This window comes from Papilio machaon, chromosome 23 (assembly GCF_912999745.1).
Source record: "Papilio machaon chromosome 23, ilPapMach1.1, whole genome shotgun sequence".
In the NCBI taxonomy this organism is placed as follows: domain Eukaryota; kingdom Metazoa; phylum Arthropoda; class Insecta; order Lepidoptera; family Papilionidae; genus Papilio; species Papilio machaon.
The window spans coordinates 5,806,258-5,827,804 of NC_060008.1; the positions used below are offsets into that span (position 1 = coordinate 5,806,258).

General features: G+C 37.0%; 1 protein-coding gene across 1 annotated transcript; it reads right to left on the reverse strand.

The window, feature by feature from the left end:
- Window positions 1-2,914: 2,914 nt before the first annotated feature.
- Window positions 2,915-21,169, reverse strand: LOC106707731 (lysine-specific demethylase lid). The gene is made up of 30 exons (XM_045683842.1): window positions 20,764-21,169; window positions 17,700-17,777; window positions 16,574-16,712; window positions 15,798-15,967; window positions 15,247-15,472; window positions 14,291-14,439; window positions 13,475-13,636; window positions 12,947-13,063; window positions 12,043-12,154; window positions 11,290-11,426; window positions 10,781-11,040; window positions 10,401-10,512; window positions 9,621-9,815; window positions 8,904-9,082; window positions 8,176-8,347; window positions 7,620-7,818; window positions 7,420-7,535; window positions 6,933-7,152; window positions 6,550-6,767; window positions 6,280-6,450; window positions 5,870-6,063; window positions 5,651-5,772; window positions 5,434-5,573; window positions 5,102-5,298; window positions 4,907-5,024; window positions 4,670-4,829; window positions 4,502-4,572; window positions 3,988-4,105; window positions 3,726-3,905; window positions 2,915-3,182 (listed from the first exon to the last, which is right to left on the reverse strand). The coding sequence occupies exons 1-30, from the start codon at window positions 20,968-20,970 to the stop codon at window positions 3,046-3,048; spliced, it is 4,776 nt and encodes a 1,591-aa protein (XP_045539798.1). The 5' UTR covers window positions 20,971-21,169; the 3' UTR covers window positions 2,915-3,045.
- Window positions 21,170-21,547: the final 378 nt, after the last annotated feature.

The window sequence follows — 21,547 nt, forward strand, 5'->3', positions numbered from 1 at the left end:
TATGTACAATGTTCAGCTGCACATGCACACGCTCCCCGCTTTACTTTACATTTATAAACATTTAACATCAGATCAGATATAAACTGCAAAGTGCACACACTACAAGCGACTGTACATCAAGGTCACGTTCCACAAGCAAAAATAGACCTTACGCAGTACAAATTAAGTCGCGATTCGTTTGCAGTGTGCGTACATATTGACAACTATGAAGCAGAGATCATTGGGGCGTCGGCAGAATATATAACGCCGCCTTAACTTACAACATATAAAATTTAACAGCCATCTTGTTAATAAATAACGCGGTCATTACGCCGATAGTTTTATACTATAAAAAAAAAACTATATCCCGATAATTTGCAAATAAGTATATAAAAATCATTGTTAGTACGCCATCATAGTAACATTAGAACAAAAAAAAATACTTTGCTAAGTTAACTTTAAATACTATATCACGTCTTACAAAAAAAAATACCATTACGATCGAAAATGCAAACTTAGCATACAACTTGATCAATTAAGTGTAAAAAAAGCAAAAAAAAAAAAAAACGTTCGGCTTTATAATGCATTAAAATCTTAATTCTAACAAACCACGATGTAGCATTTACGTAAAAAAAATTCGTCTAAAAGCAACGCTGTGACAAAACGTACACTGTTTCCTATGCAATAGAGTTCAAATTGGCTTATAAGAGTACAAATATATTATACATCTACCAATATAAAAAATATACAATATCACACTAACCAGTATGTTACAAAACTACTAGAAAAGTAACGTAGTAGTCGAAATACACCTTATTATGTGGGGCATAGAGTTCAAAATAGAACGTTACAAAAGCTATATAAATACACACCGGAAAAAAAATGAAGCGTTAACTCTAAAATTGGACATTAATAAAATATATTTAACTCTTTAATATCTATACATACATTAAATGTCACACTGAGAGAAAAATCTACTTCAGTAAAACTCTGTCACACATACATTTGTGGTTGTATGAAAGGTGTGAGAGCGAAGGGGGCGTGGCCACACACATACAGACACACCTACAACATATATTTACAAGTTTCGTATAAAACATCAATATATCGACAAACATCGGGACATTTCATACAATTAGGTTGAAAAAAATATCTTTTAGTCACTATTTATGTCAATATCAAAAATTACTAAAGCAATAAAAATACCACAAATATATATACAGTGTAAACTCTTTATAACGAAACTCAAGGGACTGAGCATTTTTTGTCGTTATAAAGAGTTATCGTTATATGGAGTGAACAAAAAAACAACTAAATTAACAAGATAACATAACATAAACATTAATACCGATAATAAATATTAACTGTCTACAAATATGAACATATTTCTTCGTAATAGAGAATGGCGTATCGCTATAAAGAGTTTTTCAATATGTGGGTTTTAACGCAAACCAACCAAGTTGGGCTCACTTCAACGTTACAGGGAGTTTATTGTTATAAAGGATAACGTTATAAAGAGTTTACACTGTATATGTAAAAAAACTATATATTTTATATAAAAAGTACAAAGTACTTTGTAGACTATAATCATAGTAACGACAAATTTCACTCAATAAAAAAACCAAGTAATTTTTTTAAGCCGCTAGAATGACATAATTTTGACAGATGACAGATGACAGCTCGCTATTGACACTAGCGCCATCTACTTACAAGTTTTCAGTTTGTCTCTTGATTCTAAGTTATCAAACAGAATATTGGACAAAACTCAATTATTATTTAAAAAAAAATATCTACAAATTAGACAACTGTATCCTTTCTTGATAATAATTTCTGTATTATTTATAAAATATAATTTTGTATACAAAATGTCCCGACATTGTTCCAGTGACGGTATTTTTGTATAACAACAAATATATAAAGATTTATTTAGACATAAACCGGAATTATACAAACAAAGCTACAGACCAAGACAAATATATGTTCCGTACGTTTGTCTCATTCTATAGGCTAAATTATATGAGTTTATGTCTAAATTAAACTTTACAGTCAAAGCGTAATTCTTGCCTGTGTCTAACTACACAATAACAACTTAAGTTAACATTCGACATCAGACATTAGAACGATCAAAAACTTCATATCATTTAAGTTTTGTTCAAGTTAAAAGATAAGTAGAAAGAACGCGGGATGTATTTTTTTTAATTTCACGAAAAAAAACAATGCACTAATTTCGTTCAAGTTACAAAATACATTAGTAAATTCATTCCAATCCAAAAAAAAAAGTATTTACAAAACCCACTCACAGTCCTAGTTATTAATTAACATCGACTGGGTTTCGAGCGTCGCAATTTGTATCTAACTACGAGACTTTAAGGTTCAAATTTCAATGTCGTTAAACTTTAACATATTAATTTATATATTATTTATAATGAACACTTTGAAATTAATCACCGACCCAAGGAAATGCGCTTGCGCAGGTACAAAAGCGTCTCCACACGAACATTGCAATATTAAATCCATAACATTGACATTTTAAAAGCGGGGTAATTACTAAGTGGGGGGAGGGGAGGGTACTAAACATCGAGATATTCTGAATATATAAAGGAACATATGAAATTAGTTATTTCTTAAATAATATACGAAAGAAATCTCTCGTCCATTAATATTGTGCAAATAGCACTGCGGAGTGCAAGCGAAAACTCCATTATTCAATATTTCTTCTATTATTTGTTGTTAATATTTTCACAAATTGTTATTATATTGTTGTAAACAACTAATAAGTTACAAAAAACCTAACAAATCACCATTTGTTATATATTAGTTCATTAGATTTGTTCATTTCTGAATTTTACAGTCATTTAAACGTAAGTCACTTATATTGGAAAAACAACTCATTGATTCCAAATTATAACAAAATTTTAGTTAAAATTTTGATCGTTACTTTTGAATTTACTGTTGGTAATTAATCAGTTATTTTTTTAGTGAAAAATCATGAATGTGAGTGTTCCGAGTGTTGTTCAGCGTAGCTCAATGTTGTTCAGCATCACTCAGTATTGTTCAGTGCTGTGTTCAGCGCGTGTCTCGTGCACAGGCGCCGCAAACGTAGTCATCATCCTCTCGCAGAGCACCGCGACTGAGACCGACACAGTGCATATGGAACCACTGATCACAGCCTCCATCGCACTGAACCCAGTCCACTTCTTTACCTGCAACATCATACAGTTACATACATTGTCATACATACGTTTATCTCTTACAAGCTTTTACCCGCGACTTCGTCCGCGTGGAATAAAAAAAATGCACACAAGATAAAAAAGTTCCTATGTCCGTCTCCTAGTTCTAAGCTACCTCTCCATCAATTTTCAGCTAAATCAGTTCGACCGACCTTGAGTTATAAATAGTGAAAGACTTTCTTTTATATATATATATATTAGGGTGATTCAAAAAAAATTTTTAATTTTTTTTTTTAACCGATACCCTCTCAAATGTTTCTATTTGATATAAAAAAAATTCTCACCAAACCCGAGCCCTATAGCTCAACTCTAAAAAACGATTTTATATTCTTAAAGTAGAGTCTTCGAGCTTTCCAAAACTCTCTTACAAAGTACAATTATCTTTACATAAAGACTAATTACAGCTATTTAAAAATCACTAAATTTCGAAATTTGAAAAATAATAATAATAATAATAATTGTAATAGTAATAATATATATATATATAGATTGGATAATCAAATTGTAAGTAATTACCGGTGGGTCTGAGACAGTTGTCTGCGGCGCAGTCCTCATCAGAAGAGGCTGAGGAGACTGAAGATGAGCTGCTGCGTCTCGCTGTCAGCGTGCTGCGGCGTGCTGTCCCCGCACCAGCACCACTACCACCTGCAGCCGCACCAGCACCAGCTCCACTGCCGCCAGCCCCGCGCTGTTGTGCTGCACACAAAATATCTAATGTTAGTTTAGGTCTGACACAAAAGGAGTCAGTCCGTGTAATGTGTCAAGTATGTCATGTCACCTATCCTGGTCTGTCGGGCATGCTTGCCGCGTGTGGAGACAGCCAGGCCGCGCTTGCGCCGCTCCTGCCGCGCCATGTAGTGCTTCCTCATCATCAGACCAGAACCAGACGACATTCCCTGTGCAAGCAAAAATAATAATTCACATTTGTTATGATTTTTTCACTGTCTACTTATTTGTGGATTTTTTTTTTGTATTATAATATGCTTTCATCATCATCAGCTCACTGTCCCCACCGAGTGGCTCGGAGCCTACCCTAATTTAGGGGTGACTAGGCTATAGTCAACCACGCTGGTCAGTGCGGGTTGACTTCCATATCATTGAATTTCTTCTTAGATATGCAGCATCACGATGTTTTCTTTCATCGTAAGAACATCGGATAAATATACATATGTAAATCGAAAAACACATTGGTACATAGCGGAATTCGTACCCAGGACCTGCAGATTACAACTGATCTTAACCCCTGAGCCACCGACGCTCTAAGTATTTTCAGAAATCAGAATATGCTTTACCTGTTTTCTATTTAAGTAATTTGTTGTCGTGGCAGAACCTCGTTTTATCGTAGTCTTTGTTGTGGTTGGGCCTAGGAAAAAACAAACAAAATTCATTAAGAAAAGATCTTCATTAAAATGACCAACAAACTTTGATCAATGTGAACGTATACGTGCACGTGTACGTACCGTGGTGCGGGCGCGTACGCTTCAGTTGTCTGTGTGGTCGGGGCGCTCGCTGCGGCCTCTTGCGGCGTCCGGCGTCCAACACGCGAGCACTACGTCGCCCCTCCGCACCCCTCGCAGCCAGCACTGCATTCCACACCTGACTTTGCTCTTCAAGTCGCACCTGATAAATACAGAAATATAGATAGTGCCAACAAACACAGAACTTAGTATTATGAGTAGATGTGATAAAGGTCTCACCTCTAGTAAGTCTCCTTCCAGCATGAGATCCTCAAGTTTCTGCAGCAGACCGGGCGTGAGACGCGCGCTGGGGGAACGCGGCGTCGCGCTGTACGCGTGCTCCACGCTCGCTGATGATCTGCTCATAAAACAGTTTTAAATCACCTTATTTCAAGAAGATTTCACCAATCTAATGCGACAAAGATTGTGTATTACCTTGAGGCATGCGTGTGAGTGCCGCTGTCTCTCCTGTGCTCAGTCTGGTGGGCGTGGCCGTGGGCGTGGCCGTGGGCGTGGTGCGGGAGGGCGGAGAGCAGCGCACGCGCCGAGTCCTGCCACGCCATGGCGCGCTCCGTGACACACTGCAGCGCTTCGCCCTCCGCCAGACGCACCGGCAGCTTTTGCAACCACACCTAACATACAAAAGACATTAATACTTAAAGTACTTGATCTGTTATGAACTCTTTTCCTTTACGATTTCGGGCATCTTACTGAGCGGTAAGTGGACACTTAGGCAAGTTTAAATGGTGAATTATATAATTTCTCACCAGTAACGCCAGTATACGATGCAGTCGGGGGCGTTTGGTCCTCGTGCAGTCCGGACATAGGAACTTCTGTTCGGCAGGCGGCGGCTCCCCGCGCTCCGGTGACGAGTCGCGCTCCTCCAACGCAGATGATACGCACGACGCTAACATACATATACAAATAAAGTATTAAAACATCTAGAACATTCCGTGAGCAGTAAATAAAAAAATAAAAAATTACCATGAAACCAATCCTTGCAGAGTTCGCATTGTGACATGACGCCGTACTGTCGCTTCTGACACAAGCAGAATGTCACACCAGTGATGGGCGCCGAGCGGACCTCTTTGCGCATATTTCGAGCTCTGAATGATAAATAGCACGATTTAATTTGAACGATATTTTTATAATCTGTTAAATATTACAGATTTTGACATAATTTAACTAGTTTTAATGGTATACCTGAGTTCTTTGATAGCGGCCAGTTCTCTATGCTCGGCCTGTTTGAATGCGGCGACGATCTCAGTGGGCGTGGCGTCCTCGCTGAAGTGCTGCAGGAACGCCCCCGCCTCCCCCGCCTCCCTCCCCCGCCGCCGCGCCCCCCCACTGTACTCAGTGCGGGGAGAGAGCGCCTCTAGCAAACTGTACGGCCAATTCTGAAACCAATCAATTACATTTTTATTTTCAATAAATCTTAAACGCTTTATCACTTTTAAGATCTTAGTGAAATGATATCAAATGCAGAGTTTCTAAAACATTAAACGAAATTACGAACATTATTCTATTAATGACCGTTAATTATAAATTGAGGCTTTTACGGGTATTTTTGCCAACAAAAATAACGACGATCAAGGTTTTTCATCTGTGGGTACCTTCTTGAGGAACATATCTGCGGCGCCGCGCTTCCACTCCCTGGCGGAATGCAACGCCGCAGCCAACTGGTCCTTCTCGTAGAGTGCGAGCGGGATCTGAGCTCCGCGTCTCGCCAGCGCCTCCACACTGTGCAAGTACGGGTACAGCTCCTTCGACTGCATCTCCTCAACCTGATACCATGAAACCATAACATATAATACAACATTTGCTTTTATAGATGAACAAACATGAAATTTCAATTCAAAGATTTTTTTTAATTATTTGTATACCTTTGCTAGCCAATCTCTGGCGTGGGCAACAGCCTGGTGCAGGGCGTGGTGCGAGGGCAGCGCGGCCTCAATGTCGTCACCGTCAGCCAGCAGCTGGTCCAGCTCGGCCAGGCTGGTGTGTGCCTCTCCGGCCCCGCCCCCTGCAGCCCCCGCCCCGCCCTCACCGCGCCCCTCGCACAGCACTGCTTGCGCGCGCGCCTCCCACTCCTCCACTTGACCTAGTAATACAGATATCGAGTTAAAATAATGCAATATTTGTTAAAAAAAATTATAAAACGTCATATTTTTCTATAATATCCTATGTTTTGTTTTTTGTGGTATAGCAATCAACTTTAGTTTTTCCTAGATTTTCTATTTCAGATCAATTTAGTTGTTTTACAAACCTCTCAACTTGTACAGAGCAGCTCTCTCCTGCTCGACCCTGCGATGTGGCAGCACATTGTCAGCATCACGCAGCAGACGGTCCAGCACTGGCGGTGTGAGCGCGGCGCAGTCCTCGCGCAGAGTGCGCACCTCGGCCAGCCAGCGCGCCTGAGCCAGCCTACCTTGCGCACCAGACAGCTGCGGCAGCACGATACACAGCCGCGAACCCAACTCTACCACCTGAACACAACAATTATTTATTAACAAGTACTAACTAACAGTAATAATACTCTCACTCGTCCAGAATTTCTGCAACTATATTTTGTTATACAATAATATAAAGTATTAGGAAATTTATATAATGGAACAAAGTGAATGAAATCACGAAGAAAGTTAACTTCGCCATCATATCAGATAAAAGCTATGAATTTCTTCAGGCAGAGAGACAGAACAAGGGAGAGAGATAATATGAAAGAAAGAGTAAATGAATTAATCAACTATACATACCTCCTCCAGCTCCCTGACGGTAGTAGCGTCCACCTCATCCAGGTCCTTGCTGAGCAGCTCCGTCGCTCGGTCTTCGAATTCCTCAGTCTGTCTTAACACTTCCTTTACTGCCGAACCTGACAAAACAAAAATTTGTTACTCATAGCTCTTTAATAGTTACTAAGGGATATTTTAAATAACTAGGAATAAAAACTCGATACCTTCAGGCAGCACGCAGGCGAGGCCATCAATCTCTGCAGCGAAAAGTGTTAGTTCGTGTATGGTGAGCCTGTACTTGGGGTCGTGGTGGCGCGTGCGCGTACGCATCTTGTTCAGGTCCAGCTGCTGGATGACCGAGGCGCACTTCTCCGCGTCCTCGATAGCAGTCTCCAGCGCGCGCACCAGCTCCGTTTTGTGCATCTGAACAGAAACACATTGTGAGTTATTAACCAGAGAATCGAAGTAAAAAAAAACAAACTTGTGAGCCGTCATGGGACGCCTGCCAGATGTGAAACATCGTGTGTTTATCATCGATAATGATAATGATAATTATGATAATAATGACAATAATGACAATAATGATAAAATAAAGATAAAATAATGATAAAATAAAGATAAAATAATGATAATAATAATAATGTATACCTTAGTATAGCTTGGCGACCCGTCGCCACGGCAAGCGTCGCCACGCCAACGATTCGGTTTACAAGTGATCCTATAGATGTTTCACATCAAAAGGAAAACTATTAAATTTATGGGAGCTTAGTTCGTACGTACTTTGAGTTCGTGTGCGCGGCGCAGATGTGCGCGCAGACCGTCCAGGTCGCAGGTCTTGGGCGTGTCTGGATCGAGCGCGTTCTGCACCGCCTCAGCCCACTCGCGGAACAGCTCCGACTTCTTCTTCAGCTTGTCTAGCATCGCCGGCAGCTCGTCCAGCGTGTACCGATATCTGCACATATATACACACTTTCATTCTCCCACTAAAATTATTTTTCTCTTTCACTAAAAATATTTAGACGTAACCCGGGTTAGTTTTTTTTTCAAATAACATGTAAAATTAGTTTATACCATAGAAATTTGAATATATATATATTTTTTTTTATATTACAAGGTGGCAAAAAAGCAAACAGCCACATGAATTAACCGAAATAGCGAAGCGACCGCTGCCCATAGACATTCGCAATTGCAGATGCGTTGCCTACCCTCAATCGACGAAGGAGGAGATGCACAAAAAGAGAATATTTAACCTTCCTATGCATATCCTTCTCCATCAAATCCACCTCTCCTTCCCATCCTTTCCTTATAAGAAAAGGGGTGGGAAGGGAAAGATAACTAAAATTATGCCTCCGGCACCACACTCATCAGACTGTTAGCGGTATTACTTCCATTTGACGTCTGTCTTCTGTATGGTTGTGGTATTTCACTGAGCTAGGACATATTGTTGGTGTTGCCGTCTACCACTGTTAAGATTTTTGAAATGGTTGGATTATAGTTTTTGTACTAGCCTGAGTTTGTGTGCTGCAGGCGGGCACGTGCAGAGCTGCGCGTAGTGACGCAGACAGGCGACGTGCGATGTGCACGCGCACGTCACACACGACAAGAAGCACGTGGTCTTGCACAACTGGCACTGTCGCTCGTCGTCCGGCAGCAGCTCGAAAGCCTCGCGCTCCGCCTCCGTCACACCCTGACACATGACACACCACATCATTACAATACAACAAATGTCTACAAGTTGACAGTAGGAACGAGTTGTAATGACGGTTCCACACTTCTACTGAACAACTATTTTTAATATAGTTGCGATTTTTTTTTTTAATAGAATAATAAAAACACAATAAACTCAACCAACTAAAATTTTTGGAACATGGCGTCAAACGTAAAAAATATAAGCAGATATCTCTTTTCTTTCCTTTATCCATTCTGGGTAGACAAAAGGAACTATGCCTATACAGCCAAAGCTTCAGTAGATTTTTTTATTGAAACAAATTAGTAGCTTCTTTTCAGAAATATTTGCATTCATCATAAAAACTTCTATGATTTTTTTTGTTAAAATTTCGTGGTTGTTTTTTTGTCAGTTGGGAAAAAGAACGCACGAGTTCGGAAAAGGTAAAGAAAAAGCTCGAGTATGTAATAACCCACTTTTTGAACAACTATATTAAAAAAAAAATTCAACCTCTTTATAGCTCATTCTTAAAATTATATTCTAAGCCGTGGTGACTCACCCAGTCTAGTAGACCCTTGCGCAGTTTGCGCTCATCGTGCAGCATGGTGCGCATGTCGCGGTACGCAGCCAGCGCCACAGTCAGACTGAGCGCGTCCGCCTCCAGCGCCATCTTGCACACCAGCTCGTCGTGTGAGAACACGCAGTAGCGCCGCAGTGTCGAATAGTGGGCGATGCATTCGCGACCCATCTTCAGCTGTACACACACACTGGTTATAGCAACACAAAAAGACCTCACAGACCTCACACGAGCTGTCAAAAGTCAACTAAATAAAAGATGAAAAACATTTGAGTTGGCACGTCACGAATAAGAGAATATTTCGGCACAACGTGCCAACAAAATCGTCAGGCTTAACCTAAAATCACTGTATTTTTAGGTTAAATTTCATAACCATTTAAACCAGTTTTTAGCAGTTATTGACTTTCTTGATAAATCATTTTGATTGATATAAATGTACCATGTCCATTCTAAGTTGACACGTATATAAACACTGATTACCATCCATATGTAGCAGATAGGCCTCGCATTTGAAGGAGGCGGATTTTATGCCAACAGCCAATAACTGGAACAAGTTGTCGGCGTCAGTCTGCCGTCTGAATACGTATAGATTTCAAAGAGAACGGGACAAAACTGTTCATTCATCATGTTTACCATTTTTCAGATGACACAGTCACTACCTAACAGTATTTAAATACTTTGTAATGCTGTAGTATTTTTGTCAAGTGGGTGATTACTGTTATGACTACCCTATATGTGACATATAAGATGTGACAAGCTCACCCAGTCTGCTGGGGTGAAGTTGACAGCCTCAGCAAAGTTGTATCCTTGGTTGAATCCAGCGTGGTAAGCTCGTGGGAACGTTATCACAAACTCTCCCGCGTGCTGGTCAGTCCTAACAAACACAACAAGTTACACTTAATAAGATGTTTTTTTTGTTCATGATATTGTGTAATTAACACGTTGAGTGCCACTGATACACCTGACGAGTTTATGATACGAAAAGTTCCTAATGGCACTGAACGTGTTAATAATCTTTGACTCCTAAATTAGATTTGAAATAAAAATAAAGGTATATTTCGGTCGAAAAAAAAATACAATGATCACAGATACATAAAAGGTAAACAAACTACACAATGAACAATTTGTAACTAAATTCTCACCTGTACACCGGCACTCCAGCCTTCATGAGTATATTAGGGTTCATGATGGTCACGAGCTGGTGGAGCAGGTCCGGCTGCAGCTGGAACAGCTCCGGAGCCTCCGCCTTCATAGCTGCCTCGAACTGTTCCGCCTTGGAGCCCGGCACACCATACCAGGTCTTCGGCTCGCCCCAGTGCAGGTAGTTGATGGAGTAACTCCAATGATCTTCGTTGTGCCAGCAGAAGGTGGCAAAGCACATGCCCACATATAACCAAGGGATCTAGACCAATGAATAATTTTAGAAACATTTCAAATGTAAACAAAATTAAAAAGAAAATATCGTTTAAAGACTTAAAAAAAACAATTAACTTATCACGGAAAAGAAATTAAAAAAATAAATGTTATGTTAAATGTTACTTGAATATGGTATACTTTATACATAAAACTATCTCAATAGGACATTTTTGGCAATCCATCCATGTTGATCCATGTGTATAATGGGCGTGGTTTCAGAGTGTGTGGGCGTTACCTTCATGCCGGATATATCTGCGTTGATATGTCCGAGCACGGAGCCGTCCAGCACCGGCAGGTTGTTCAGGTTCCAGCTGGAGTCCGCGTACTGCTGCTCTCCTGGATAGAGATGAGCGCTCGACTTGGTCGGGAAACCTAACATATACAACAAATATTAAATACAGACATACCACATATACAATATGTAGAGTTTTAAATAAAAAAATAAAATGACAGAATATTGAACGGACTTATGATGTTTGTCATTTTCAATTTACAATTTCTTTATAAAAATAGCCTTTATTACCTGATCCCAGTCCCTGTAATGACAGAAGTAATCGACAGAGACATCCGCAATTGCAGATGTGTTGCATAACTTTAATCGATTTATTTCCTTTTCCTACACATCCCATTCTCCTCCAAATTCAATCCCCTTCCCAACATTTCCTAATAAAGATGGGAAGGGAACGTGGACTAAAACTCGACCTCCAACACGCACTCTCGTCATACGCCGTTTCTTTAGAGTTGATCCATAAAATAGTATCCTTAGATTTATGTAACGATCTTCATACAAAAGGCAATGTAAATCTTAAAAAACCCAATGATTTTAATCTATTTACAAAATTACAATATCATAGAGGTTCGTTCGTTCAACGTTTTGTGTAAAACGGAACGCAATCCTTGCAAATGAACAATATTAATATCGCTTAAAATGACATAAAATTGCCTAAAATGAATAATGTAGTATTGTGAAGTGTGAAGGCAGCCTCACCAGAGCCATGGTCCATGGAGTGCAGATCTGCTCCGTACTCCACCGTCACATCCTCGTCTATTGAGGACACAACTCTCCAGAACTCGCGCTCCACTGTTGATGTCGGCACCATCTGTATCAGACATACACAAATATTACAATTTTAATCGTATTTATTCCTAGAATTAATCCTTTTATAAAGTGTTAGCTGTTACCCGCGACTCCGTCCATGCGGAATTTAAAAAAAAATTAGTTACTTATGTGTTCTTTCAAATTATGTTCTACATCTATGACAAATTTTAGCAAGATCATTAAGCCATTCTGTATACCTTCTAACAAACATCCATCCATCCAAACATTCTCATTTATTACAGTCAAAACCGTTTATGACGACATCGTTTAGAACAACATACCGGTTAAATTGACCAAAATCAAAGGTCCTGGCTGAATGTTATATACATATCTTTCCTATTAATTCCTGTCACCGGTTGTTACAACTATCGGTTTTTACGACTCAATATGAGTAGTCCCTGCGATGTCGTTATAACAGATTTTGACTGTATATTAGTAAGATAAGATTAAAAAAAATTAACGAAAGAAAGAATCGCATATTAAAAAGATAAAGAAATGTACATGATTTCTATTCATGAGTGGGTATCTACATAGTTAACAAAATAGGTATATCTGTATGTAATATAGAAAAAAAATGTATTTTCTCTACTATAGCGAAAAACAATATTACAAATTTTAGTCTGTCTGCGTTTGTGCCTGATAATCTCCAAAACAGCTGAACATATTTTGACGGGACTTTGACTGTAAGATAGGTTACATACACGGGCATGTCATAGACTACTTTTTTTAATTCTGCGTTAAGGAAATCGTGAGCTAGTTTAAATTATATCATTGTCTATATATTGGTACTGACGTGAACGGGCATATTGAAATAGTCTGATTTGAACTGGTCAGCCATTTCACCAAACTGCTGCAACGTGTACTCGCGCGTCGCCTGCTCAAACCCAAACGCCTCCGCCGGCTTCGACACCTGCAAAATTCATACATTAGTACACGTTCATTACAAAAACAACGAAAAAATAATAAAAAAACACACGTAAAATAAATATATCTAATTTTTCCAGTAGTCCTCTTTTGATTTCAAATTACAATCAAACCTAGATAAACGAGAATCCAAAAGATCGCGATTTTTTTCTCGCTTAGGAGTTTCTTTCTTTTCCCAAGTTTCTCGCTTATGGAGGTCGTCCGTTGACACCGGACATTTACTCTCATTTATAGAGGTTTCTCTTATTCAGGTGTGTATTTCCCAATCTTGATCTTAAACTTTTTGATAATTGTTATGATTATAATAGTTAGTCACTTAACTTTTGGTGGTAACTTCACACAAGTTACTTAGCTGGCTTCGTATTTTGTTTAGCATAATGTTTTTTTTATATGTTACCTCCTCAGCGAGACATACAGGGCACCGCCAGTCCCCCTTGGGTACATCAGCGAGCGGCGGCACGAGGCAGAAGGTATGGTAGGAGTCATCACAGCCGTCACACAGCAGCATCTGCTCCTCCACGTCACCGCGCCCGCACACGTGGCACATGTACTTTGCCAACTGACACACACAAATTACATTTTATATACACAATAATAAACTAATTAGAACTTCCACTCGACTACGTAAACTGACTTATTGTTGGGTTCCGGGGCCAAAATCACTGTTTAAAAATAACCAACGATTTAGTTTTTATCAATTAATATCAGAATAAATTAGTAGATAGGTTTATAATAGTTACAAGGAATTAAGACTTTCGAGATTTTTTTTTATATTACAAAGTGGCAAACGAGCAAGCGGCCACATGAATTCGCCGAAATGAAGAAACGACCGCTGCCCAGACATTCGCAATAGCAGATGCGTTGCCTACCCTCAATCGACGAAGGAGGAGACGCACAAAAAGAGAATATTTAACCTTCCTATGCATCTCTTCCTCCATCAAATCCACCTCTCCTAATAAGAAAAGGGTGGGAAGGGAAGGAAGACTAAAATTAGGCCTCTGGCACCACACTCATCATACATAACGCGGAATTACTTCCACTTAATTAACGTCTGTCTTCTGTGTGGAAAGAAAACAAAAACGCAGATGAAAGAAAACCTAAACAGTTATTTTTAAATTATTAACTCGAGAATTTACAGTATAAATAAATGGTCAATTTTTCCTATGGGATTCTTTTTAATGGTTGGTTTGTGTTGGTAGGTGTAACAACTGACCGGGTCATCAGGGTTGTGGTGATGAGCATGCGGCGCTGGCGCAGGCGTCACTGACACCGTCATGTTGCTGAGCCGGTGCTCGCGCAGCTGACGCGACCTCCCCACACCGCAGCTCCCTCCCGGTGACATCCACTTGTTCTCACGAGGACCTGACATAAATACATACAGAATAAAGTAACCTGCATTTGACCTGGAATTACAGGAATGAGATTTCTTCTGCTCAATGTGCCAATTAAAGTCATTCGTACTATAAAACATATTAACGCAAAGTTTAACTTGAGACAATTAACTAAAAGTAGTTCCAAATGCTTAAACCAAAATACAAATAACTAAACTGTTATATGTAAAATAAACAATAACTAAATTTTAAAGTCTATTAATCGAAATAAACCTATTTATTATGTCTTACAATTAATATAATTGGTATTTAGAAATATTAAGTTATTATTATCCATAGTTATCAGAGCTTTTTTCCGTTATTTAAAATACTAAGGATAGTTTTGAAAATGATTGCATTTGAATTCTGACTTTATTAATATTTAATTCACAAAATAAAACAACATTTATCTCAACATCTAATCAGTGACATTTTCGAATAAAACACCACCGTGATTTAAAAGAGTAGTAACTCCATCAATTGATTAGCTTAAACAATTACTATGAAATAAAATAGCTTATAACATGTCTAATGAGTGGGTTTTTTGAGACCAAAATCTCCACTTAAAGCATGTGTGTTATCTTTGTTTTGTCAAAGATAATGACAGGGAAACAATGTGTTTTATACAAATATTTTGGTCTCAGAAACCCACGGTAAGTTGGTTTTAGAATTATACAGTTATATGAGTAATGTATAAGAATAAAGGTTCCACACAACATGGAATTAAAGAATGAAACCTAGAGTGGTAGACAAAGACTACTGCCTATCATTAGACAATGTAGAGATGTTCAGTACTCACTCCGCCTGGTCTCGCTGGCATTCTCGTCCTTGCTGGGCGTGCGCAGCTTCCTGTCAGCGTGGTCGGGCAAAGCGCCCTCTGTGCGGCTGCCCTCCGCCTCGGGCTCCGGCTCCGAGCTCTTGTACCGTCGGGCGGCGGGGGGCGGGGTGGCGGCCGGGCACTTGCTGCTCGACCGGCTGCGTGCACCTGCCTTCTCCGGCGTCTGCTCTTGTTTCACTTCGATTTTCTGAACATCATTTTAAGCGAAGACAAGTTTTACACCCATATTGGAAGTCAGTTATACAAATCTAATATTTCAAACACCATCTATGCGACTTATTTTTAATAAGACAAGTAAAAGAGATTACAAACTGACCCCAAAACAAATGGTATTAAGTTCAGAGGTCAGTGTTCGAGTCACAAGAAGGAATTAATTATAACTCTATAAAGAAAACATATAATTTTTGTACATTTGTCCATTGCAAAATGACAGAATACATACAAGCTTAATTAGTTAAAAATATATTTTAGAACATATAACTATTTGTATAGAGATGTATACAAATACTTACCGTCTCTTTGTTATCACCAACTGCGCCACTATTCTTGAAGACATCATAGGGGTACAAGATGCGTTCGTAGTGGTTCTTCAGTATGGATCCTATACCCTTGCCCTGCGGATGACCCATGCGTCGCGCTATCTTGGACCACTTGCGCTCCGCCGAGCACACCTCGAAACCACCTGAACAACCAGAACTTACTTAAGCTGGGGACTTTGACACAACTCTTTTCATACAAGCCAAGAGTAAGAAATGTAACGTTTAAATTTATTATTGTGTTTATAGAACTAGCTTAATTCCATGAATTGAATGTGAATGTTTAGATGATCAATTGGATATTTCTTTGAAGGTATCTCCGGAACGGCCTAACAGATATTGATGATATTTGGCATACATGTACAACATAATATGGAAGAACACATAGGCTATTTATTAAGTTACCTTTAATACAGCGCGGACAGAGTCGCGGTCAAAAGCTAGTATTATCAATAAAAGCAAACTTTGCAAACGATGGTTACAAAGTATTGTTGTAATCGCAAAACTTGCGAAATTCAATGCACATGTATCTTGTGTTGCTATAAAAAAAAGTAATCTGATACTATTCCGCAAGCTTTGTCTCTTGCATACATAATAAGTTTTTTATACTGTTATACAAAAAAGATATAATGAAACTTAAGGAAAATAATACTATATTGAAAGAAAAAAAACACAAAGGTTTAATAAACCAAGCTCGACTATTTATAAATATAACAAAAATAGTGAAAAGAAACAGAACCATGTTCACAAACCTGCTTCTTTAACAATTTTATGCAGCGCATAGAGATCTAGTGGCTTGCGTTCTACTGTGGGGATCTTGAGCACGGAACCCTGCAGCTCCCAGAACTTGATGATCTGATCCAAGAAGTTCAGCTTCACGCGTGTTATCGCCTGATAGACAAAATTATAAGATAACCAATGTTAATTAAAAATCTCTTTTAATTTTTACTAAAAATGCAGCCATCTAACCGTGGGTTTTTGAGACCAAAATCCTAGTTTAAAACATTAAACATTGATGATATGATTTATACAGATTTTTGGCATCAGAAACCGACTTTAACTGCCACAATCAATCAACTAAGGTTGTCAACTAAGTCTAGTAGTGTTAAATTGTTGTTGAAATTTCTCGCATGTAGAAAATCAAAAAAATATAAAGTTATTGAAAGCTTCTTTTTTTGTATTTACTCCTTAACAAAATCAATTATCAAAATTGTTTTCAAATTATATTGCTTACATATTAACATTTAATACGTTCATTTCATGTCAGTAAACCAATTTGATAATTGATTAAGTCACTAGTCCATTTACCTGATGAGGTTTGAATAAATAATTTAGGACAGTATTAGTAATTGAACGGAAATTATTAATTTGACAAAGTTGAAAGATAACGGACACTATGCTTAATAATTTCGTATTACACTACTCTCACAATTATATTAATAGGTTAACAACACAAATGAAACTTTACTGTTACATAGTACAGTTATCAAATAATTATAACTTGATTATGTATTACTTCTGTAATAAGCATTTGATAATTTATAAACAAAAACATCATTGATTTTTTTCCTTACTCATAATTTCGCCAATTTACTATTATTTCTTTTATAAATCTTACTAATATTATAAATGCGAATGTTTAGATGGATGAATGTTTCTTTGAAGGTATCTCCAGAACCGCTCAACGGATTTTGATGAAATTTGGTACAGACATAGAACATAGTCTGAAAGAACACATAGGCTACTTATTACGTTTTTTTTTCGTTGTTAGCCAGCAACAGCTACTATTTACATAAGCAGTCAAATCACATGTGGTAGTTACTTAGACAGTAAATTTTATACATTTAAAGTTTACTAAAGCATTATATAGCATGTTACCTCCAATTCATTTAACCGTTGTATCCGAGGAGTGAATCGTAATCTGTCCACATCAACTGCAAACGGAGGCTGCCAGTGCTGTAACAAATTACAAATTAGACATCTTACATTGTAGCTAAAATATAGGTAAACATGTGTACAGTCTGTTGCAGTTAGTTCTATCTGTTAATATGTTATATCTACTTAAGAATAGAAAATGACACACAGGATGACTGCAGTATGACAAGCATCTTATGACATTTTATAACCTGACAAGGTAGCAAATGACCTGCTGAAATTTAGTTTCACTTATGCCCATCAGGTCAGATTTTGTTGGTCTATACACAGATTTATACAGTGAAATATATTATAATTGAAATAGTCCTCATCATCAGCTCACTATACATCCCAACCGAGGGGCACGGAATCTACCACGAGTTAGAGGTGACTAGGCTATAGGCATTGGGCCAGCGTGGTTGACTTCACACATATTGAATTTCTTCTCAGATATGTCCAAATTGCATCACTATGTTTTCCTTCACCGTAAGAACGTCGGATAAATGAAAAATGTACATATGTAAATCGAAAAATACATTGGTACATGGCGGTATTCGAACCCAAGACCTGCAGATTGCAAGCCAAGTGCTAAACCCCTGAGCCACCGACGCTCACTAAATAGTCCTAGTGTTATAAAAAAAAATTTGTGTTTTAGCAAATGTTTCATCAATAACAATGAATATTAAAATTGTTTATATCAATTGTCTCTCCGGAACAGCTCAACAGATCTTGATGAAATTTGGCATAGATGTATCTGGATGAACACATAGGCTACTAAAAAAGTTTTTTTTTTTAATTCCGCTTGGAATTTTTGTAATAACAATTATATTAATTTCTACATAATTCTAAAAAAATAACATTTTGTATGCCTATTATTTTAAGCCAAATATATTTAAGTGCATATTTAAACATATTTCACATAGCATAAATCAAAAAGGTACTTTTTTATATAATCTAGAAATAGTAAGATAATGCAATGTCAAATTATATCTACTAATAAGTTAACAAAATGCAATATAAGTCAATAGGTTAGTATAAATAACTATCACAAGGTTATTGAACTAAAATATTTTGATAAAAAATAACTCCATTGATATATAAAATTATTTATCATTGTGTAAACAATAAAATTTTTAGGTTAACTCTTTTGAATAAGAACTAGTTATGTAGATGTGATAATTATTTTACATAACAAAATATTTTTGTCCTATTTACAAATAAAAAATATAGCGTACAAAATTAAAAGAAAATCACTTGTATAAATAAATAGATATCAAACATAACATAGCCTAATGATCGATCATTGCAAATAAAACATAACTATTATAAAATAATTATTGCATAGTACAATACAATAACAATATTATTGTAAATATTAATTTAAACATTTGTAGGAGCATTGACATGCAATTAACACTATCACATACATACATACATACAGTCTTAAAATGGCAAGATATAAGTCCTTGTGCCACTGTATCTTAACTGCAGACTGCATTAGGTTTATAAATAAAACAATGTATGTTCCATTCTATCTGCAACTGAACCCGTGTAGAGTCGAAGAGACATTGATTTCTCTCTAATGCTATATTCTCGCTTATTTTATAGTCATAAGTCCTGACAATGACTATCACTCCTAGAGGTTTCTTGCTTATCCAGGTTAGACTATTCCTAACCCTGAGCACAGATTTTTTTATACTTTGTTATGGTTTTGGTTCTAAAGATGCTAGAGGTTTGTGTCTCTATTAAGTCTTATTTAATTACTTTCTACTAACTCTAGTTATTTAAGTTTTCTAGTTTTTGCAATATATTAACATGATCCATTCACTGTTATCCCCAAATAAAGAAATTTGAATGAGGTAATAAAAAAAAATTACACTAAGACCTTACTGTATTTTAATAGTTAGATTTGATATATGATATAATAGTATTTGATAATTGTTAACAATGGGAAGTTTAGTATGAAAGTAGTAAAAAGGTATGGAGATTACACAATCACAATCTCCTGAATTATATCTTAAATTAGTTATATTTTACACATAATTTATAAAGATTTATATGTAGCATTTAAGTTTATACTTTATTTTATCATTTGAATTTAATTTAATTATAATATTGGTATAAATATAATCAATATGTTACTCACTGTTATGTGGCATTCTAATTAATGTATTTTTTCTTAATATTATTTATATTTCATTATTACTTATTTAATTAATTTTAATTATGTTAATTTTCTAACAAAAAATATTTGTATTAAGGACAATTAAGTTGTTAAAATGACTTATTATATTATAGTTTAAGATTATTGCACTAGGTTTAAGAAAATAAGAGAAATATTTGATGACCTATTATAGTTATGCAATTTCATTTATGTTATGTCAATACAAAAGTTTGAGAAGGCATTTGGTATTGATTAAGTGCACAAGTTGGCACTCTAAAAGTAAGCCATACTGATTTAAAATTATTTGAATAGTAGACTTCTTCACACAAGGAACATGTAAATGTATTCAACAATATACGTACAACATATTATATAGTGAAATGCAAATAATTTTAAGCTTCAATATGCATTGTTCCATCATAAAGAGAATGCTTAATTTTTGAAAGTTTTTGCGAAAATTGGTAAAAATGTTGTGTTCAGAGTTGTCGTTACAGTTAGTTACGGCAAAAAACTCGCAACAGCTCTTTTTTATCTAAAGTGTAGTAGGCAGGAGGGCACGACACAAAATGGCAACCACTGTTTCAATATGCGAATGCATTCGTCACTAATTAAACGCGATGCATAGCTAAATAACAATTACAGGGATACCTTGACACGTATTATTTTGATTTCAGCAACAAAACCAAAAAGAACAAAATCATTAATTACGAACAACTAGTTACTTCTGTTGCATCACAAGACGTTTCTTAGCGTGTAACATTAGGGTTAGAAAATCATAAATTGCAGCTCAAATCCTAACAAATATTGACTAACAGGCCCTAAAATGGTGAAATTCGTGTGTCGATGACAAAGAAATGTACTTACTGCTGGGGGCTTGATCTTACAAATTCCTGACTTCTCCGCGATGGGCCTTATTTTGCTGATGTACGCCAGTGGGTCCAAAAACTCTTCAGGCGTTGGCTCGAAGACTGGTGCCTCCGGGGGTACAGTGAAGGTGAAATTATCAGGTTTCATGGGGGACGCCGAGTCCCCCATACTAACTTCGACATTAGCTTCGTCACATTTTCCCATTTTTGAGAAAAACCTATGCAGTTCTCACTATTTTAACTACAACTAACACTTTAACATTATCAGATGTTAAGGAATGAATAGTGCACGTCCGCAAAGAAATAGAAGCAATAGAATTGTTCTTTCCATAAGGAATCTCGACAAGATAATAATTGAAATTATCACCAACAAATAACAGAGTTCACTTGCACGTCCGCCATGCGAAATTGAACTTTCGAAACTCCGGTGCTGCCATATGAAAGGCCTTAATTTTTTTCTGCAACTCAAAATTAGGGCATTAAAAATCTATTATTATTCCATCCGTATTCCCTATAATTCCTTAACTATGATATTACATACATATTATTACACTATAACTAAAAGCATTTTTATTGCGCGCAATTTTATTTCGAAGTAAGTTCTAGAAATGTAATCGTAATTCTTAACATCATAAATATCAAACATCGTGCTCAATTAAAGTCCGTATAAACATTGAGCCATTAGTAAACCGTGATTTAATATAGCTGCTTTTTTAAAATACAACTAATCTTATGGTTCCACCATTTTCATTCCAAATAATGTAAATATAAAGTTGAAAAAG

Coding starts and splice junctions, on each gene's coding strand:
- LOC106707731 (XM_045683842.1), bottom strand. CDS start 20,970: ATGGGAAAATGTGACGAAGCTAATGTCGAAGTTAGTATGGGGGACTCG. Junction 15,968..16,573: donor TAAAATTGTTAAAGAAGCAG/GTTTGTGAACAT, acceptor CTGGTTGTTCAG/GTGGTTTCGAGGTGTGCTCG. Junction 9,816..10,400: donor ACTTCACCCCAGCAGACTGG/GTGAGCTTGTCA, acceptor GTGTGTGTACAG/CTGAAGATGGGTCGCGAATG.